The following is a 21476-nucleotide window of genomic DNA, read 5'->3' as shown; positions in this document are numbered from 1 at the left end:
ACCTTCTTTCTCCATTTCATTGACTTATTTTAATCTACTGCAAAATGGGAATTAAATTCTGATTTGACAAGTGGTGGAATCTTAAGATTTAAAACAAAGTCAAAAGTGGCCCCACCCACCCACCCCTCTTCCGTTTTGATTACTCATTGTATTGGTTCTTGGACGTATGTTGGATTATAAATTGACAAATAATAGAATCTAGGACTACATTTTTTTTAAATAAAATTTTGTTTTTTGTTCAAAAACAGCTCTATCGTCAGCGTTTACATTGAAGTAATTAAAAATCAATAAAGTAAACACAGTGGGATACAATTTTAGATACCACCCCTCTTCTTAATGGAATGATTTATTAAGATGGAGTTTGTGAGAGTGGGAGGAGCATAGGTAACTTATTTAACACCAGATTAAACCTTTTTAGGTACTTTGGTGTAACAGATTTTTCTAAGATTCTAATAAAATGATAATGTTATTAATTATCAATATTAAGAGCAATCGCTAGAATCAAGAGACAGGTGGGTGGGCGGGGCTATTGCTTTGCTAAGAAAATTCTGTAGAAAAAAAGTTGAAATTAGCTCCGCCCACCTTCTTTCTCCATTTCATTGACTTATTTTTATCTACTGCAAAATAGAAATTAAATTCTGATTTGACTAGTGGTGGAATCTTAAGATTTAAAACAAAGTCAAAAGTGAACCACCCACCCGCCCCTCTTCCGTTTTGATTACTCATTTTATTGATTCTTGGACGTATGTTGGATTATAAATTGACAAATAATAGAATCTAGGACTACATTTTTTTTTAATAAAATTTTGTTTTTTGTTCAAAAACGACTCTATCGTCAGTGTTTGGATTGAAATAATTAAAAAACAATAAAGTAGACACAGTGGGATACAATTGTAGATACCACCCCTCTTCTTAATGGACTGATTTATTGAGGTGGAGTTTGTGAGAGTGGGAGGAGCATAGGTAACTTATTTAACACCAGATTAAACCTTTTTAGGTACTTTGGTGTAATAGATTTTTCTAAGATTCTAATAAAATGATAATGTCATTAATTATCAATATTAAGAGCAATCGCTTGAATCAAGAGACGGGTGGGTGGGCGGGGAAAATTCTGTAGAAAAAAGTTAAAATTAGCTCCGCCCACCTTCTTTCTCCATTTCATTGACTTATTTTTATCTACTGCAAAATGGGAATTAAATTCTGATTTGACAAGTGGTGGAATCTTAAGATTTAAAACAAAGTCAAAGGTGGTAACCCCCACCCACCCCTCTTTCGTTTTGATTACTCATTTTATTGGTTCTTGGACGTACGTTGGATTATAAATTGACAAATAATAGAATCTAGGACTACATTTTTTTTAAATAAAATTTTGTTTTTTGTTCAAAAACAACTCTATTGTCAGCGTTTACATTGAAGTAATTAAAATCAATAAAGTAGACACAGTGGGATACAATAGGTACCACCCCTCTTCTTAATGAAATGATTTATTAAGGTGGAGTTTGTGAGAGTGGGAGGAGCATAGGTAACTTATTTAACATCAGATTATACCTTTTTAGGTACTTTGGTGTAACCGATTTTTCTAAGATTCTAATAAAATGATAATGTTATTAATTATCAATATTAAGAGCAATCGCTAGAATCAAGAGACGGGTGGGTGGGCGGGGTTATTGCTTTGCTAAGAAAATTCTGTAGAAAAAAAGTTAAAATTAGCTCCGCCCACCTTCTTTCTCCATTTCATTGACCTATTTTTATCCACTGCAAAATGGGAATTGAATTCTGATTTGACAAGTGGTTGAATCTAAAATTTAAAACAAAGTCAAAAGTGGTCCCGCCCACCCCTCTTCCGTTTTGATTACTCATTTTATTGGTTCTTGGACGTATGTTGGATTATAAATTGACAAATAATAGAATCTAGGACTACATTTTTTTAAAATAAAATTTTGTTTTTTGTTCAAAAACGACTCTATCCTCAGCGTTTACATTGAAGTAATTAAAAATCAATAAAGTACACAAAGTGAGATACAATTGTAGATACCACCGCTCTTGTTAATGGAATGATTTATTAAGGTGGAGTTTGTGAGAGTGGGAGGAGCATAGGTAACTTATTTAACACCAGATTAAACCTTTTTAGGTACTTTGGTGTAACAGATTTTTCTAAGATTCTAATAAAATGATAATGTTATTAATTATCAATAATATTAAGAGCAATCGCTAGAATCAAGACACGGGTGGGTGGGCGGGGCTATTCTTTTGCTAAGAAATTTCTGTACAAAAAAGTTAAAATTAGCTCCGCCCACCTTCTTTCTCCATTTCATAGGTAGTTTGGTGTAACAGATATTTCTAAGATTCTAATAAAATGATAATGTTATGAATTATCAATATTAAGAGCAATCGCTAGAATCAAGGGACGGTGGGTGGGCGGGGCTATTGCTTTGCTAAGAAAATTCTGTAGAAAAAAAGTTAAAATTAGCTCCGCCCACCTTCTTTCTCCATTTCATTGACTTATTTTTATCTACTGCAAAATGGGAATTGAATTCTGATTTGACAAGTGGTGGAATCTAAGATTTAAAACAAAGTCAAAAGTGGCCCCACCCACCCACCCCTCCTCCGTTTTGATTACTCATTTTATTGGTTCTTGGACGTATGTTGGATTATAAATTGACAAATAATAGAATCTAGGACTACATTTTTTTTAAATAAAATTTTGTTTTTTGTTCAAAAACGACTATCGTCAGCGTTTGCATTGAAGTAATTAAAAAACAATAAAGTAGACACAGTGAGATACAATTGTAGACACCACGCCTCTTCTTAATGGAATGATTTATTAAGGTGGAGTTTGTGAGAGTGGGAGGAGCATAGGTAACTTATTTAACACCAGATTAAAAACCTTTTTAGGTACTTTGGTGTAACAGATTTTTCTAAGATTCTAAGAAAATGATAATGTTATTAATTATCAATATTAAGAGTAATCGCTAGAATCAAGAGACGGGTGGGTGGGCGGGGCTATTGCTTTGCTAAGAAAATTCTGTAGAAAAAAAGTTAAAATTAGCTCCGCCCACCTTCCTTCTCCATTTCATTGACTTATTTTTATTTACTGCAAAATGGGAATTGAATTCTAATTTGACAAGTGGTGGAATCTAAGATTTAAAACAAAGTCAAAAGTGGCCCCACCCACCCACCCCTCTTCCGTTTTGATTACTCATTTTATTGGTTCTTGGACGTATGTTGGATTATAAATTGACAAATAATAGAATCTAGGACTACATTTTTTTTTAATAAAATTTTGTTTTTTGTTCAAAAACAACTCTATCGTCAGCGTTTACATTGAAGTAATTAAAAATCAATAAAGTAGACACAATGAGATACAACTGTAGATACCACCCCTCTTCTTAATGGAATGATTTATTAAGGTGGAGTTTGTGCGAGTGGGAGGAGCCTCGGCAATATTGCTTTTTACATATAATTCTCTCGTCTGGTATGCTTATTTAATACCATATTAGTACTTTTTAAGTAGTTTGTTTACAATTTATCTATTTTCTCACTAACGGTGTAACAGATTTGTCTAAGATTGTAATAGAATGATAATGTTGTTATTAATTATCAATAATACGAGTAATCACTAGAATCAAGAGGGGGGCGGGTGGGCGGGGCTATCGCTTGTTAAGAATATTCTGTAAAAAAAAGTTAAACTTAGCTCCGCCCACCTTCCTTCTCCATTTTACTGACTTATTTTATCTGCTGTACAATGGGAATTGAATTTTGATTTGACAAGTGATAGAATCTAAGGTTTAAAACAAAGTCAAAAGGTGCTCCACCCACCCACCCCTCTTCCGTTTTGATTACTAATTTTATGAGTTTTAAACGGATGTTGAATTGTAAATTGACAAATAATAGAATCTAGGACTACATTTTTTTAAATAAAATTTTGTTTTTTGTTCAAAAACGACTATCGCCAGCGTTTATATTTAAGTAATTAAAAATCAATAAAGTAGACATAATGAGATACAATTGTAGACACCATGATTTATTAAGGTGGAGTTTGTGCGAGTGGGAGGAGCCTCGGTAATATTGCTTTTTACATATAATTCTCTCGTCTGGTATGCTTATTTAACACCATATTAATACTTTTTAAGTAGTTTGTTTACAATTTATCTATTTTCTCACTAACGGTTTAACAGATTTGTCTAAGATTCTAATAGAACGATAATGTTGTTATTAATTATCAATAATAAGAGTAATCGCTAGAATCAAGAAGGGGGCGGGTGGGCGGGGCTATTGCTCGCTAAGAACATTCTGTAGAAAAAAAGTTAATCTTAGCTCCGCCCATCTTCCTTCTCCATTTTACTGACTTATTTTATCTGCTGTAGAATGGGAATTGAATTCTGATTTGACAAGTGATAGAATCTAAGAAACAAAGTCAAAAGGTCCCCCACCCACCCACCCCTCTTCCGTTTTGATTACTAATTTTATGGGTTCTTAGACGTATGTTGGATTGTGAATTGGCAAATAATAGTTTGGAGGACATTTTTTTTATAAAATTTTGTTTTTTATTCAAAAACGACTATCGTCAACGTTTACATTGAAGTAATTGAAAATCAATAAAATAGACACAATTAGATATAATTGTAGACATGACCCCTCTTCTTAATGGAATCATTTATTAAGGTGGAGTTTGTGCGAGTGGGAGGAGCATCGGCAATATTACTTTTTATTTAACACCAGTTTAATACTTTTTAGGTGCTTTGTTTACAAGTTATCTATTTTTCTCACCAACTGTTTACCAGATTTGTCCAAAATTTTAGTAAGGTGATAATGTTGTAATTAATTATCAAGATTAAGAGTGGTCATTAGAATCAAGACAGGGGCGGGTGGGCGGGGCTATCGCTTACTAAGAAGATTCTGTACAAAAAAGTTAAACTTAGTTCCGCCCTTCCTTCTCCATTTCACTGACTTATTTTATCCACTGTAAAGTGGGAATTGAATTTTAATTTGACAAGCGATAGAATCTAACATTTAAAACAAAGTCAAACTAATTTTTTGCAAAACCAACTGAATGTGTGAAATTTTGACCATTTTGTCACATGTATAAAGTAGTGTAATGTAGGCAACCAACTATTCACCGGTGTCTTTGAGGTTACAACAGTGTCTATATTCGTAGTGTTCACATTGAAACCACTGAATGCATTAACCAAGTGATTTCAATGTGAACAAAGGCGAAAATAGAGGTAAACGGCGAAGATTGGAGAGAAATACAGTGGATGCAACTGCGATGGTAAGTTTTTCATATTTTTTAGGAGAATCAAGATTGGTGTGATTTATAATATGTTCATGCATATAACTGTTTGCATATGTCTCTTAATTTTATACAAGTCTTATTAGACCTCGGAATGGATATATTCGCTCTGTTTACATTGGGAACCATTGAAAATTGTAATTGTCAATGGTTTCAATGTAAATAAGTTGAATATAGAACTTGTCAACTGATAACTTAAGAATAAAATCCATAGAAAAGGGATTTCCAAGCTTGAAACACTTTTTTTTTTGCAATAATTTATTGGCAATTTACAATTTGTATAAAAGTTATTAAAACATTTTACATTATAAATACAATAAACATAGGCATAGAAAATTTCCTTCTGTATAAATGTATAATATAAATAACATATTTACATAATTGGTTATCTGACCAGAAATACTCATTGAAAACACAGACAAACTAAGAAATATACATACTGTTCTAAAAAAATCTCTAAAAACAAAGTGTATATTTCTTAAATAAACAAAAACAACAAATGGCTTGTATAACATTAAAATACAAGTGAAAACGGTGAAGCACTTTGTTATAGTCATTAGGTATCCATAACTACTTTCCATAGAATTAGTAACCTTACAATTTTATATAAACTGTTCTACATCAAACTCAACCCTAGCGATTTTTGATTACCTCTTTTGAAAACGCGTCGTTACACTTCAAAAAATAAATTATCACGGAACAATTTATATAAAATATCGCCAAAATTTGATTATCATGGAAAACCCCATTAAGAGACACTTTCGGTTCCGACGTTGCTTCCGTGCGTCATATTCGAATCCAGACTATTGCAGTCGGAATCGTTGGAGTGAGGACTCGAATAGTTGGCGGCTTCTTGCAAACGCATCAGCATGTTCAGCAGAGGATCGCCCTCGTTCTCGGTCTGGGCCGCAGGACCGTTCTCCAGACCCACATCCTTGGCCGTGATGTTCGTGAGCCCTTGAGGGGGCGCCCCGGGCCAGGGGTACGTGTCGAGGACGAACTGCGCAGGGTCGGTCCAGGGGGCGCGCCGCCCGTAGAGCTGCAGCCCCTCGCGGGCCGCCTCGCGCAGGTACGGAGCTAGGGAGTAGTTCCACACGTCCGCGAACCAGGCCCGGGCGGCGTCCAACTCGAGAGGACAACCTAGTGGAAGTATATAGTGACATAGACATACGGTGGTGGTAATATACGTACTAAGGAAGAGTCTGGGGCCGATCGCCACGTCGCCCGAGCTGTGGGTCTCCAGGAAAGCGTTGAGGTGCTGCCACACCCTCGGCAGCCACCCCAGAATCGCGGCAAGCTCGGGCTGCGGTCCTTGTTCCAGCTCCAGAGAGGCCAACCTCCTCCGTAGTACTCTTCCGAGAAGCCCCCGCGCCGGTTCCATGTGTGGGGCGACCAATACCCACCGGAATCCGTGCTGGAGCTGCAAACTCGTGGCTGAGCACGCCGACTGCGCCATCGTTCCTAAAAGGCAAGGTAGATTTCGAGGTAGAGAGCCTAAAGCGTCTGCCAGAGGTCCCGCTTTGTGGAGGTTGTCCAAGACGACAACACACGGTAGGACGTTATTGTCACCGGCAGCCGCTTGTTCACTCAAATGCGCCAAGTACTGCCTCAATTCTTTCCCTGACTTGTTGTCGACGCTGCAATCAAACTCGTTACGAACGGCGACTTCATCGTCGGTGTCTTACTTGAAGGTGGCAACAGCCTCAGCTGGATCCCTTCCTTGCGACTGCGCGTGGAATTCCGCAAGCCTCGTCGCTAAGTGAGTCTTCCCGGTACCCGGGGCCCCACACAGGACGAGTCTTCTGTGCTCTGATAGCAAAGACACTAGTCTTTGGGCAACACCTTTCGGGATAAGCGCTTCGAAAGCTAAGGCAGCGACGGGTTGCAGGACGACGTGCAAAGTGGAGATACGTCCGACGGCGTAACCCACGGGGAGGAGATCGGGAGGACCCGAGTCGGGTTTGCGTTCGGCTTCGCCCAGTTTGTAACTGGCGATGGAGTCGCTCCCTAGTCACAAATCATCGTGAAATGGAAATCAAAAAAAGTGAAACGGTATTACCGAGTCCTAGACCTCCACCTGGGTCCAATCTGGCTACGTGCTGCTTGAACGCCCTCCTCACAGTGTTGTCTAACTGACCCCAGCTGGACGAAGCCCCAATGTTCGTGTGAGCGATGGCAATCTCGGTGATGGCGTTGTCGCCGATTCCGTCATAGTTGTAGTGCTCGGCGTAATACCTACACACTCAAAATTAACCCCACTTTAAGGTTTTTACTCACTTTTCAAAACTGTGCGGTTGTCCCAGGTACACACTAATCGTCACTCGTTTCCCGTCCTGTTCTGGCTCAGGAGGCGGCTCTTCCGTCGGTATCAGGTCACTTAGGGCATCTATACTATTGGTACTTCGGGTTTCTGTCAAGTCCGCCGGAAGATTCGTCGCTCCGTTTACCATCCGTTGTAGCCGTTCATTGTTTTGTTTAAGACTGAGCATTTCGCTCTACAACAAAGCAACGATCACGATTATAATAATAATAAAAAAAAAAAAATATGAGACGCACCCTCATTTTCATCACAGTGTCTTTCAAGCTCTCTAATTGATGGGCGGAACTTAAGGCTTCCAGACGTATGTCGGTGAGGACGAGATCTTTTTCTCGTAGTTGTTTTTGCAATTCGGCCACTTCTTGACCGGCGTCCGTCGGGGCGGGAGGGGGAGGACTGTGTTGGCGTTCGTTTTCGCCTTCGCTTTGGCATTGTACTTTTGTTACTTTGGCATTTCGGGAAAAGGCTTTCGTGAACGAGCTACGTAACTGCAAATCGAGGAAAACGGCGTTAGTTTAAGGACGTCACAAGGACGAGGCATTGATTAAATACATATAGATAGACCCATGCTATTGTTTGGAGCGAACAGGCCAACGGCCGGCGAACAAGAGATGGCGCACCAAACGCCGGCGCATAGGTAACACAAATCACACCAACAATACATTTAATAAATCTACCACTCGATGGAGGGCGACGAAAAAAATGTGTAAAAATCTCATAGTCAGCATTTAGATAATTTACAACGTTGCCAGATGAGCCTAACACAAGTTTGCCGTTATTTCTAGCCAAGTATGTTTTATTTCGTTTAAAAGTTTCTGATAAAGAAATGGGATTATTATAATGAATTAAAATAAATAAAACAAACAAATTATTACTTGTTATTTTAAATACTTGTTAGTGTGGATAGATTTGATAAAACAAGACTGATTTGGGCAAATCACATACCTTCCAAGAAAATAGAGGGTGGGTGGGTGGGGATAGTAAGTATTTGATAAGATAAGACTGATTTGGCAAATGACATACCTTCCAAGAAAATCGAGGGTGGTTAATTTTTCAACATTGTTGAAAAACGGTCAAAAATGTCAAAACTGCCAAAGTCAGTCTTATCTTATCGAATACTATCCCCACCCACCCGCCCTCTATTTTCTTGGAAGGCATGTCATCTGCCCAAATCAGTCTTATCTTATCAAATACTAGATCCACCCTCCGTTTTCTTAAAGGGTATGTCATTTACTAAAATCAGTCTTATTTTATCAAATACTGGCCCCGCCCACCTACCCTTAGCAGGTACTAGCTAGTACCTAAGATAAAACTGATTTTGACAAATGACATACCCCCTAAGAAAGCAGAGAGTGGGTGGGCGGGGCTTGTATTTGATAATATAAGACTGATTTTGCCAAATGAGATACTCTCGAAGATAATGGAGGGCGGGAGGGTGGGGCTAGTATTTGATAAGACAAGACTGATTTGGGCAAATCACATACCTTCCAAAAAAAAGAGGGTGGGTGGGTGGGGATAGTAATTATTTGATAAGATAAGACTGATTTGGCAAATGAGATACTCTCGAAGATAATGGAGGGCGGGAGGGTGGAGCTAGTATTTGATAAGACAAGACTGATTTGGGCAAATCACATACCTTCCAAAAAGAGAGGGCGGGTGGGTGGGGATAGTAGATATTTGATAAGATAAGACTGATTTGGCAAATGACATACCTTCCAAGAAAATAGAGGGCGGGTGGGTGGTGATAGTATTTGATACGATAAGAGAACTTACTTATATGAAAAGGCAGAAATTTTGAGTATTTTCTCTAGTGTTTAGTTGGTTATGCTTTAATGGATTTTTTTTTTGGTTTTGTTTTTGTTTATAATTTCTAAATATCTTATTAATAAATGTTTTTTTGGTTCATTTATTATTGAAAAGTAACAGCCTGTTTTAATATTAATAATCCACAACAATTGATGACTACTGGTTGTTATGGTTATTGTCCAAAAATAATAATAAAATTTTGATTTCAGTCACCATCTTTACTAAGAAATCAGAAAATAAGCCGGAGGTATACACGCATTCGATGCGTGCAGTGTTGCCAATTTTACTTTTAGAAAATTACGTTTTTTCGTATTCCAATTGTAGATCTCGATTCCCAGAAGGTATTTCCGGTTTCATTTCGTCGCCAATTTAATTGTTGGAGATTTTTTAAAAAATTGAGGTTCCAGGCGAATATTTCAAAAATTTTGGGCCGAGACTATAAAAACGATATAGTTTCCAAATCAACACGGGGAGATCCGTATGCCAAACTTTTTGTGGATTTTGAACCATTTTTGCAAAAGCTCAATTTTTCAGCACCAATTTTATGAAATTTTTGATCATTTTTATGTAGAATTCAATTTTGAGTAGTTATTTTACGCTTCATTTTTTCTAGAATTCCGACCAGTTGTGCAGAATCGCCAGTTGAAATATGGTGATTTTTAGGATTCTAAGAAAAATTAGTTTCAGAACAAATATTTCAAAGAGGTTCCTCTGGAACAATAAAACTTTCACATTTCTCGAATTTGCACGTTGAGATTTACATGTCAGAATTTTTCTAAAAACTCAAATTTTCAATACTCTCCCAATGCAACTTTTGAAAATTTTTCAACCAACCTCGAAAATTAGCTAGAGAAATTTATTTTAATTCTATTATTTTTAAATTTGAACTCCCAGAAGTTATTTTCAGCTCCATGTCTTTGATTCAAAATATTTTCTATTGAAAATTTGGTTTTGCCGATTCAATGTCTATCATGCACGAAATAGTTGTTGAAAAAAGTTTTACCAATACGATGAAATATAAAGCATCCACCGTTGCTGAAATTAGAGTGGAAACACATCTATCCACATTATTATAAATAACTCAAATTTTATAGAAAGAGTGAGATGTCTCAGGACGAGGCGACCGTAGGGAGCCGAGTTTTTAATTTCGAAACGAGTATTGCCAAAAGAATTATCGGAGGTATGTCGTTATGGATTTTATTTCATACTGTCAACATATTTTTTTTATTCGATAAAATAATTACTATTTTGGAAAAAGTTCAAATCGAGTCAGTTTTTCTGACATCGTTAGCAACCGCTGTTTGGCTAATGTTTTAATTTGTTTATTCGTGCAAATCAGCATCAAATGTTTAACAAACTAAAATTTTCATTGAAGAGACATACTGTTATAGGAAACTTTATTACAAATCTCTTCATTTACGAGCTGCTGAAGGACCGCCGGTCTCATTGATAATTCTTACCTACTTCAGTTCTTACTTAAGAATGAAGCGAAAAATGTTCCAACAATAAAAACCAAAATGTACAGATTGGAAATATAGTAAATGGGGTAGTACCTACATACAAACGTATGCGTAATATGTCGTTAGACATTAGGTATTTATCAAAATTAACCAAATCTCTTAGTTTACGCACTATTGGACGAACACTCCTTAAAACGGTCAGAATACTTAATCGCATTATTCCATTGACACCTACCTAAAACTTTGCCAGATGAACCTAACACAAATTTGCGAATATTTCTCGTCAACCAGGTAATATTTGATTTTGAAGTTTCTAGAAGTAAATAAATGGGAATATTATAATGAACAAATAAAACAAACAAATTATTGTTATTATTATTTGTTGTTTTAATCCATTAGACGCTTATAGGCTATCGCATACTTTTCTTGAAAAATCGGTAATAAATTCAGTGAAGCATCTTTGCCCCTTAATTCCTATGGGTAAATTGGGATTTTGAATGAAGATCGCAGAAACATTTTTTATGCTTTTATGGTTTATTTACATAATTTACTTATTTACAATGAATGTTTTTAATATATAATACAAGTTCTTGATATTATTTAATTTTTATTACAATTAATAATCTTGTGTTATTTTTCATTTTCAACAAGAAAATTTTGTCGCTTATTATCTAACATATTTTTATACAATGAGAAACACATATGTTTTACATCACAGGACGTTGCAGGAAAATATTTAAGTAAATAAGCTTTTGCTATTTCACTTCGACGCAAGAACCATTTCAAAGAAAACAAACAGTAAAAAAGCGGAACAGATTCACAAAGTTTTCTTTTTTTTCTTCTGTTTTGCAGTGGGTGGGAAATATGGTGTATTGTACATTTTACAATAAAAATATCGATTTCAGGCAAATTTCCGCACCACCAATGAGGTATTGCTACCGTGCGTTTTTTTTTTGTTTTTTTTTTTTTTGTTTTAGCAGTCCTATCTCCAATAGGCCTAATGCACTACTTGCCGATATTGATTCAGATAATTATCCGCTGAATTAAGACATGAAACTGGAAATCTGACACAAATAAAACGTGGTGAAGGCCTAAATGCAACCAAACAATGAAGATGAAATCGAAGCAAAAAAAAGCAAATTAGAGTACTATATATCTAAGGCAAATAAACTTAGACTGAGAAATGCGAGATTACGCGTAAAAGTACATGAATTAAGGAAAACATCTAGCATCGATTATTTTATAAATTCTTTTAAATTTGGTTCGAGTAATTCTAAAATTTTTGCGAAAATGCAACTGAAACATAATAAAAAAAAATGGAATGTTGACGAGAAAAATTTTTCTATCATGTTATTTTATAAGTCCCCAGCCGCGTACAAGTTTCTACGGCATCAAGGAATTGTTTTACCAGGTTTAACTACTATTAAAAGATGGATTGGTCAGTCTAAATTTCAACCAGGCTTTAACGAAGAGATTTTTAAACAAATTTCAAAAAAATTTGCCGCTTATTCTCCCGAGCCCGAAAAAAAGTGCACAATAGTTTTTGACGAAATGATTATTTCTGAAAAATTAGAATATAATAAACATATGGATGTTTTTGAAGGATACGAGGACATGGGTCACCTAGGAAGAAAACCTCTTTTAGCAAAATATGCATTAGTTTTTTTTCTTAGATGTATATATTCAAACTGGAAATTACCTGTTAGTTACTTTTTGTCACATAAACCAGTTTCCAATACAATTTTAGTGCAGTTAATACCAGAGTTATTAGAGAAATTGCGAAAATGTAATTTAAATCCAAAAATGATAATCTGCGATCAGAGTACGGGGAATCAGTCAGCATACTCGATGTTAAATGTCACACACAAAAAACCATTCTTGGAAATAACACAAAATCAAAATGACACATTTGAAACACAATTAAAAATAAAAATTTTTGCTATTCCTGACACAATGCACATTGCTAAAAGTATAAGAAATAATATGCTAAATGGCAACTATGTTGTAAAGAGTAGTAATGGCAGTTCTCAGAAAATTATTTCATTCCAGGATATAATAGATCTTTATGAAATTGACAGAAACAATACAAAGTGTCGGGCGCTCACAAAACTAACAGAAGCTCATGTTCGACCAAAACCTTTTCAAAAAATGAGCGTAAAATTAGTACTTCAGACATTTAGTCATTCCGTTGCATCAGCAATGCGAACAGCCATTGCCACAAAAGAAATTAATAGTCCAACTGCAGCAGATTTTGTGGATTTTATGAATACAGTTTTTGATTGTTTGAACAGTCGAAACTTATATGAATATAATCCATATAAATCTGCGCTCTCAGACAAAAATAATGCTGTTTTTGAAACACTGACGGAGGTTAAAGAAATGATGTCACGTTTATATAAAGTTAATAGTAAAACAAAAGTTCTTACGCGACCACCATGTTTCGATGGATTGATTCAAGCTGTAGAGGGCATATTACAATTATTTTCTGAGGAAAAGGATGAAGGAATGTCTTATTTATTAACTAACAGACTTAGTCAAGATTGTTTAGAAAATCAGTTTTCCAAATATAGACAACAATGTGGTTATAATGTTAATCCGTCGGCCAGGATTTTTCGAACAATTTTTAGGGGAAACGCTATTAACTGTTTAATGAAGAGTTCCGATGGATCTAATTGTGAAACCGATAATGACTACCAAGTGAACTTAGACTGTATAGAACAGGACGTAACCATTGACCGACTTAAAAATTTGATAATGCCTATAGAACATGAGAGCAAAAATGATTTAATCCACGATGATAATAATAAACATCAAAATATACATACAGTCGATGAATCATGTAAATTTAAATGTAAGGTATGTGAGAAAACCCTTATTACACAATCCTCGTTAACAAATTCTCAAGAATTACTTATAATGAATAAATCATATTCAAATAATCCCCCAAAAGGTACAGACGGTTTAAAAGCTCCTTCGCATAGTTTTATAAAAGTTATCGATGAATGTTTAAACATATTTGAGACTGTTTACGAAGAAATTCATTATAAGTACAACGTAAAATTGACTTTAATTGAAATGTTCAAAAGTAATTCATTGTGTCAAATTTGGATAAATGACGGTCAGTGTAAAGAGCATAAAGTATTTATATTAAATCATCTAATTATATGCAAATTATTTAAAAAAGGAAAATGGCATCAAAATAAGAAAAAAATTGTGGAATATCCAAATTTGGTGTTTTTGATTCCAAGAAGCTGGTTTAAATTGAGTTTAAATGTAAAAAAATCAGGATATTTTAAGCTTGAGTTTTTGTAAATTGAGTGGTTTATTTGTGTCAGTTTTCCAGTATCATGTCTTAATTCAGCGGATAATTATCTGAATCAATATCGGCAAGTAGTGCATTAGGCCTATTGGGGATAGCACTGCTAAAACAAAAAAAAGCGCCATGGCAATACCTCATTGGTGGTGCGGAAATTTGCCTGAAATCGATATTTTTATTGTAAAATGTACAATACACCATATTTCCCACTCACTGCAAAACAGAAGAAAAAAAAGAAAAATTTGTGAATCTGTTCCTGCAACGTCCTGTGATGTGAAACATATGGTGTTTCTCATTGTATAAAAATATGTTAGATAATAAGCGACAAAATTTTCTTGTTGAAAATGAAAAATAACACAAGATTATTAATTGTAATAAAAATAAATAATATCAAGAACTTGTATTATATATTAAAAACATTCATTGTAAATAAGTAAATTATGCAAATAAACCATAAAACCATAAAAAATGTTTCTGCGATCTCTATTCAAAATCCCAATTTACCCATAGGAATTAAGGGGCAAAGATGCTTCACTGAATTTATTACCGATTTTTCAAGAAAAGTATGCGATAGCCTATAAGCGTCTAATGGATTAAAACAACAAATAATAATAACAATAATTTGTTTGTTTTATTTGTTCATTATAATATTCCCATTTATTTACTTCTAGAAACTTCAAAATCAAATATTACCTGGTTGACGAGAAATATGCGCAAATTTGTGTTAGGTTCATCTGGCAAAGTTTTAGGTAGGTGTCAATGGAATAATGCGATTAAGTATTCTGACCGTTTTAAGGAGTGCTCGTCCAATAGTGCGTAAACTAAGAGATTTGGTTAATTTTGATAAATACCTAATGTCTAACGACATATTACGCATACGTTTGTATGTAGGTACTACCCCATTTACTATATTTCCAGTCTGTACATTTTGGTTTTTATTGTTGGAACATTTTTCGCTTCATTCTTAAGTACAAGCCAGGTAAGAACTGAAGTAGGTAATAATTATCAATGAGACCGGCGGTCCTTCAGCAGCTCGTAAATGAAGAGATTTGTAATAAAGTTTCCTATAACAGTATGTCTCTTCAATGAAAATTTTAGTTTGTTAAACATTTGATGCTGATTTGCACGAATAAACAAATTAAAACATTAGCCAAACAGCGGTTGCTAACGATGTCAGAAAAACTGACTCGATTTGAACTTTTTCCAAAATAGTAATTATTTTATCGAATAAAAAAAATATGTTGACAGTATGAAATAAAATCCATAACGACATACCTCCGATTATTCTTTTCGCAGTACTCGTTTCGAAATTAAAAACTCGGCTCCCTACGGTCGCCTCGTCCTGAAACATCTCACTCTTTCTATAAAATTTGAGTTACCGGACCGTATTTATAATAATGTTAGCACTAACAAGTATTTAAAATAACAAGTAATAATTTGTTTGTTTTATTTATTTTTATTCATTATAATAATCCCATTTCTTTGTCAGAAACTTTTAAACGAAATAAAACCCACTTGGCTAGAAATAACGGCAAACTTGTGTTAGGCAACGTTGTAAATTATTTAAATGCTTACTATGAGATTTTTACACATTTTTTTCGTCGCCCTCTATCGAGTGGTAGATTTATTAAATGTATTGTTGCTGTGATTTGGGTTGCATATGCGCGTGATTGGTGTCCAAGCTTTTCGCCGGCGTTTGATGGCCGACTGTTGGTGCGCCATCTCTTGTTCGCCGGCCGTTGGCCTGTTCGCTCCAAACAATAGCATGGGTCTATCTATATGTATTTAATCAATGGACGAGGCAAGCTAGAACTACAGCACTATTAAATTTAAAGAAGCGCCAGAGGACCCCTGGAGACGCCAGGGTTTCATCTGAGTGCACCTTACCGATATCTTGAAAGATGGGTGAACGCAACGAAATGAAAACTGCGATAATTTTGAAATGAGTGGTGTGAAATTCGCGCCGCTGTTAAAATAGCGCAATCAGTATTCATTAGAATAGAAAGTAAATAAAAAATACGATCATAACAAGGGTCAAATACTGGGTCAGTGGAATAATTGAAAAGGTCTGATGTAACGAATACACTATTCTGAGAAGACGTTGATATATGAATAAATGGTGATTAACGGCTGCCCCGTTCCCCCAAAAATAGAATTTAGAAATCTAATTCACATACAATTCGTTTTTTTTGCAACATTCCCAGAAAAAGACCCGGAAGCGGCACTAACCTTTGATTATTCGTATTTTTATTATCGAAGCTAATGAACTTAATAGCATTTCAGATAAATTTGTAAGCGAATACGTAATGAAATGGCTAAAAAAGCTAATTTCCATTAATGCAAATCACCTACCTTAGACACAGAAAACAAAAAACCTGTATTTAATAACAGCGATTAAGATCTTCTGCAAATATGAAATGTGCGTTGCGAACATACTCCGGACATGATCGCTTTATTAAAAGCTTTAATTGCGATTAAACGATCCTACGTAAGAACATCAATGCGATAGCACGCTGCTTGCATTACAAAGAGGTCTAGCAGCTCGAAAAACGGCATGCCAACGAAACAAAGGTAACGAGAGAAAAAAAGTGGTTTTTGGAGTGTTATGCTCGGCTGCTGTAGCAAATAAAAAAATTGTTTTACCCTCTTCTTCCAAGATTTACATGCGTACAGTTCCTGGGATGCATTCGTTATACGGAGTAATCTTTAGGTGGCAAAAGTTTCGCGACTTACCCATCCCTTCTTCTTTTTCTTTTCGTGTTTATCTAAACTACAGGCGGAGGATAGGCTGGAGACGCTGTCGGAGGACGGTTGACGTGCTAACCCGGTGCCTATACCCGCTTGGATAGACTGTGCTCGTAAAGCTTCCATTGCGTTCTTGAGTTCGGTCAGCTCCGAGTCCTGAAACGTTTGTTAAAAAAAAAATTCTAGAGTTGTTTTGCATGGAAATGTTTCTGGGAGTACCTTTTTTTCTGCCGTCGCCGTCAGATGTTGCAACCTCTGTGTCATAGACGACAGACTTTGCTCGAACGCCGATACCACATGAGCCTGTAACAAACGAAATAGTTCCATTAAAAAGCAAACATCTGGGATACACAATTATAAAATCCACCCATTAAATTTATAATAAGCATATATTAATTCCGTCATTTCCATAAACACAGCGATGATTCAACAAGTCGAGTGTTATTTTTACTTTTACAGCTTTGCCCAAATAGAATTTGAGTTGTTTGTTGGAAAAAAAGTTGCGCCATTATTTAATAACCTTCCAAATTCATAACTCATAAATTTTAATAGAGTGTGACAAAACTAGGTGAGACAATTTTCGGTTCCTCGTGACATTGACTATAATTTATAGCCTCGATGATTTATTCAAAATTATGGTAAATACGAGTGTCCACTGCGCAATTGTGTTTGATTAGGTGTTGAGTTCAAAATACAATTAAGAAACGACAATAATAAATAACGCTCCAGGAGTAGCTTCTTCGTGAAACTTGAGACGTGGGTGGACGCCTTACGAAACGCCAACTGTCAAGGAGAAAAACAAATCGAGTCGTATGCGTAATTATTTCATAACCGATTATCTCACTTCCAGTTTCCAAACAGAGTTGGGGCATTAGATATTAAAAATCATAATTAAACATAAATAAGAAAGTAATAAAACGTAACTGGTTATAAATTCGGATTAGTTATGGGCGGGGTGACCACCAAGGTGCGCTGATTAGTGGCACGCGCTAATTACGCTTAAGTCGCCACTCTGTATATGTTATGCTTGAACTACGCTATGGCCATAACCGGTGTAGCGAGTAGCATTGACCCAACTAAAGTGAAATAACCTACTTAATTTAAGTAGGAAGAACAATGCATGACATAACGTTCGGTTAATTACGTACTGTTGTTTTCGTTAGTTAAAAATTGAAGAAGTGTTTCGATTACTGAACAGGTATTTTTTCATTAGCGTCGGTTGCGAAATGTGATTGGAAATTTGTTAAACATCGCGCCGTCCCACGCGAACATTTTTAATCAAACGATTTAAATTCAAACAGTTGTCGGAGGATATGTAAGATTAATAAATAAACGTTCAATACGCGAATCGGGACTTTTTACAATGCTGCTCGTTGTTAAAACGGAAAAATGCTTATCGGGGGGTTTATCGGACCACACAGTTGCAGCTGTCTTTCTATTTTCATTTTACGACGGGATTTATCACGATTAAACGCTGATTCGTTTTAACTTCCAATATTTTATGTTAATTACTAATTTTTTAAACTTTCTAAATTGTGTATAGTAGCGATATTAATAGGAATAAATCACCGAAAGGTGAGAATAAATCAACACCTTTCTCCCGCCAATTGAAATTGATTTACGAAAATTTTGGCCAATTTGGGTTGTTGCTACCTGAAAAGTGCAACTTTCGAAGTCACTTTTTCACACTTGTTAAGCAACGAATGACATTCCAGTAATAAAATCAGAACTTCAATCTGACTCCTACCGGAAATAAAAATTAACTTCCAAGTTATTAAAAAGAGGCTTTTATAATATGCAAAGTAACCGTGAGAGATCTGATGGATGGCTAAGATTTCCATATTAGAATATACAGGACGTCCACAAACACCCATTATAACGTAATTAGTTCCTTCTAAAAATAAAGCCACACCTACACGTTAGTAAACAAAACACGCCCTTGTACAGTACAGGGGTTGCATTTTGTGTCGCTTAACGACATGCAGGAATGCTTTGTTGTTCGAAGATGATGCATGCAACTATTAATTACTTAGACACGAAACGAGTTTATTATGCCCGACACGCAATCGCTCGTAAGGATAAAGCTTCATTCACAACGGTAACGCAACGATTTACCAAGTACACCAAGATTAATGCAAACCTCAAGTGACCGACAGTCGACGCCTCACTCTAAATTTATTCTCCGCAGATTTTATTGGATTTTAATTCGGACGATTACTCTGATTGGTAAATGGGTGCATGTTTTGTATGCTAGGCAGGATAGATGTTAATAATATGTCTCACTTAAGATGATACATGCTAAGTTAACGGCTAATTGGGTTAAATTTAAATTGTTATCAGGGGTCAACGAGCCTTCTGTTTTTATTTATGGGTCTCCGAAATGACGGCTCTTGAAGGTTTATTAATGTTATGTAAAATGAAATTTATCTGGGAGGGGTGATTTATTATTATGGTGCTAATAAAAGTAATGTCGACATTTTTGATTTTGCTTTGGGTTACCGCGTTCCGAGATCGTCAAAATCAAAGTAATAACGGTTGGATGAAATGTTGCTTGTCGCTAATTTATTGCAAATTGTAGTGATAGTGATAATTATGCAAAACAACATTACTTGTAGTTTTTAGTATCGTTAGTTCATTATCGTTTATGCCAACACATGCAATCATACTAATTGATGCTCATGAATGTTATCTAATTTTGCATAATACTTAATTCCAGATGTTTTCTTAAAATTAAGCCGTCATATGTGCAGATCACCATATCACAACCTTTTGACATTTATCGAAACTAATTTTTTTTTTAATGAAAATAAAGACACATGAATACGCAATTAATAATTAATAACCAAGCCTATCCATCTACTAGAAATACCAAGAATCTAGACGGCAAACTAATCACTACAAATTACCCCAGCAATATAATTACCCAGAATGTCGTTCAGCCGTCTCTCTTTACAAAAACCCACCCATATTTGATTTATGAAGTTCGAGTCAAGAGAAAAAGCCGCTTCCTTTTTGACTGATTGGACAACTTAATCCGGGAAAAAAGCCCATCAATTTTTGCATTCCGAGAAATCAAACAATACGAACCATGACCACCATAACAAACTACCACATAAAAGTTTATTACGAACACGCAATATTTTTTGTGAAGAACGTGCCTCGGCAGCTGGCGCAAAAGAAAAGCACGTTTGGAGCATCAAGATGATGGTCAAGGCAACGACCAGCGTATGACAAGGTAAGAACACGCGATGGTTGGGCGATAACCATGTTCGTGGAACATGGCGAAGACATAGGCGGGTTTGCAAACTGTATGTTTGAAATTGGGAACGGGCTCGAGGCGTCAGGTTTCAAACAGCAATTTGCGGACGCCGAGATTTATAACCCACGAAAATGGGAGAGATTTATGGGTTGGAACTGGTGCTACTGCCATATGGAGGTATCGAGGATTTATTGAGCGTTCCCATCGATCATTGATGGATTGTGCAGATTTTGTGGTGATTTTCGGTTCCGGAATCATAAAATAATAAAAGCTCTTGAAGTTCAAGCCGCATTTTTTTTTTTTTTTTCGGTTTTTAACACATTTATGATCGTGTAATCGCGTTTAAACGCCACATTGATATTTCAAATAACCAACAGATCTCGTCTGCAGATGTTTCATGATCTTTTAAAATGTCGTTAACTTTGCACCTGTGCCGAAATTAAATTGAATGAATGTGTTGTTTAATGAGAAGTTAAGGTGAATGCTCACTAGTGGCGACAAAACGAATTTTTTCAACTGAGCACCTGTTCAGTGTCAGAATACTTGCTCCAAGACATGTCGGAAGTTGCACGTTATACGGGTAATCATTAGTGTAAATGCGTGTAGATGAAATAAATTTCAGCATTTTAATTGTACCTGAACAACATAATTTATTGGGGCTGCAGACCTGGAGCTTAATTTTTATTTGTTTTTTAATTTTTTTATTACCAAAAAACTAATTTGAGCTATTTTCAAAATTTTACAGGTACATAGGTTTCCATAATTTCACGTTTTTTTGAAAACTGTAACAATTTTTTCCAAAATTTGGGAATTTAAAGTTTTTGGACTTTGACAGTAAAATTATTTCAGTTTTATGAGTTCTAGAAAGTTCAAAAAAGACTAATTGCAGTACCATAATAGTGTTGGTGCTTTCAAAATTTATATTCTTGAGAATTCTGAAATCAGAGATAACTTTTTAAGCCTTAACGTTGACTAAATTTCTGGAATTTATCTATTTTGAAAAATTTCCGGACGCATACATTTCCATATCTTAAGGTTTTTTAATACAATCAAGTAATTATAGTGTCTTTTATATAATAAAATCCAAAAAGGTCCAAAATTTTTCGAAATTGAACAGCTTTTCCAAAATTTGGCAATTTAAAATATTTGGATTTTGACAGTTTTAAAATTATTTCGGTTCTTCGATTTTTTATTACCAAAAACAATACAATTGGTTCTTCTAGGATTTATATTCTTAATTATTTTGGAATCGGAAAGAACCCTTCAAATTTTACCGTTGA

General features: G+C 35.4%; 1 protein-coding gene across 6 annotated transcripts in view; it reads right to left on the bottom strand.

Moving 5' to 3' along the window:
* Positions 1-5651: 5651 nt before the first annotated feature.
* Positions 5652-21476, bottom strand: part of Sick (sickie) — a 273720-nt gene continuing 257895 nt past the window's right edge. For 4 of the 6 annotated variants that reach the window (XM_064050449.1, XM_064050450.1, XM_064050451.1 and 1 more), the window contains 8 exons: positions 17157-17240; positions 16926-17093; positions 7850-8098; positions 7571-7788; positions 7353-7528; positions 6979-7300; positions 6485-6930; positions 5652-6433 (listed from right to left, as the gene is read on the bottom strand). In XM_064050449.1, coding sequence (XP_063906519.1) covers positions 6042-6433; positions 6485-6930; positions 6979-7300; positions 7353-7528; positions 7571-7788; positions 7850-8098; positions 16926-17093; positions 17157-17240 — 2055 coding nt within the window. In that variant the 3' untranslated portion in view covers positions 5652-6041. The remainder of the gene's footprint in view (positions 6434-6484; positions 6931-6978; positions 7301-7352; positions 7529-7570; positions 7789-7849; positions 8099-16925; positions 17094-17156; positions 17241-21476) is intronic. The other 2 variants (XM_064050453.1, XM_064050454.1) reach the window with 1 other exon arrangement.

The sequence above is a fragment of the Zophobas morio genome, unplaced genomic scaffold, assembly GCF_036711695.1.
Source record: "Zophobas morio isolate AGI-343-1 ecotype UQ-CSIRO unplaced genomic scaffold, CSIRO_AGI_Zmor_V1 ptg000008l, whole genome shotgun sequence".
In the NCBI taxonomy this organism is placed as follows: domain Eukaryota; kingdom Metazoa; phylum Arthropoda; class Insecta; order Coleoptera; family Tenebrionidae; genus Zophobas; species Zophobas morio.
This window is presented reverse-complemented; position numbering and strand designations above follow the sequence as displayed.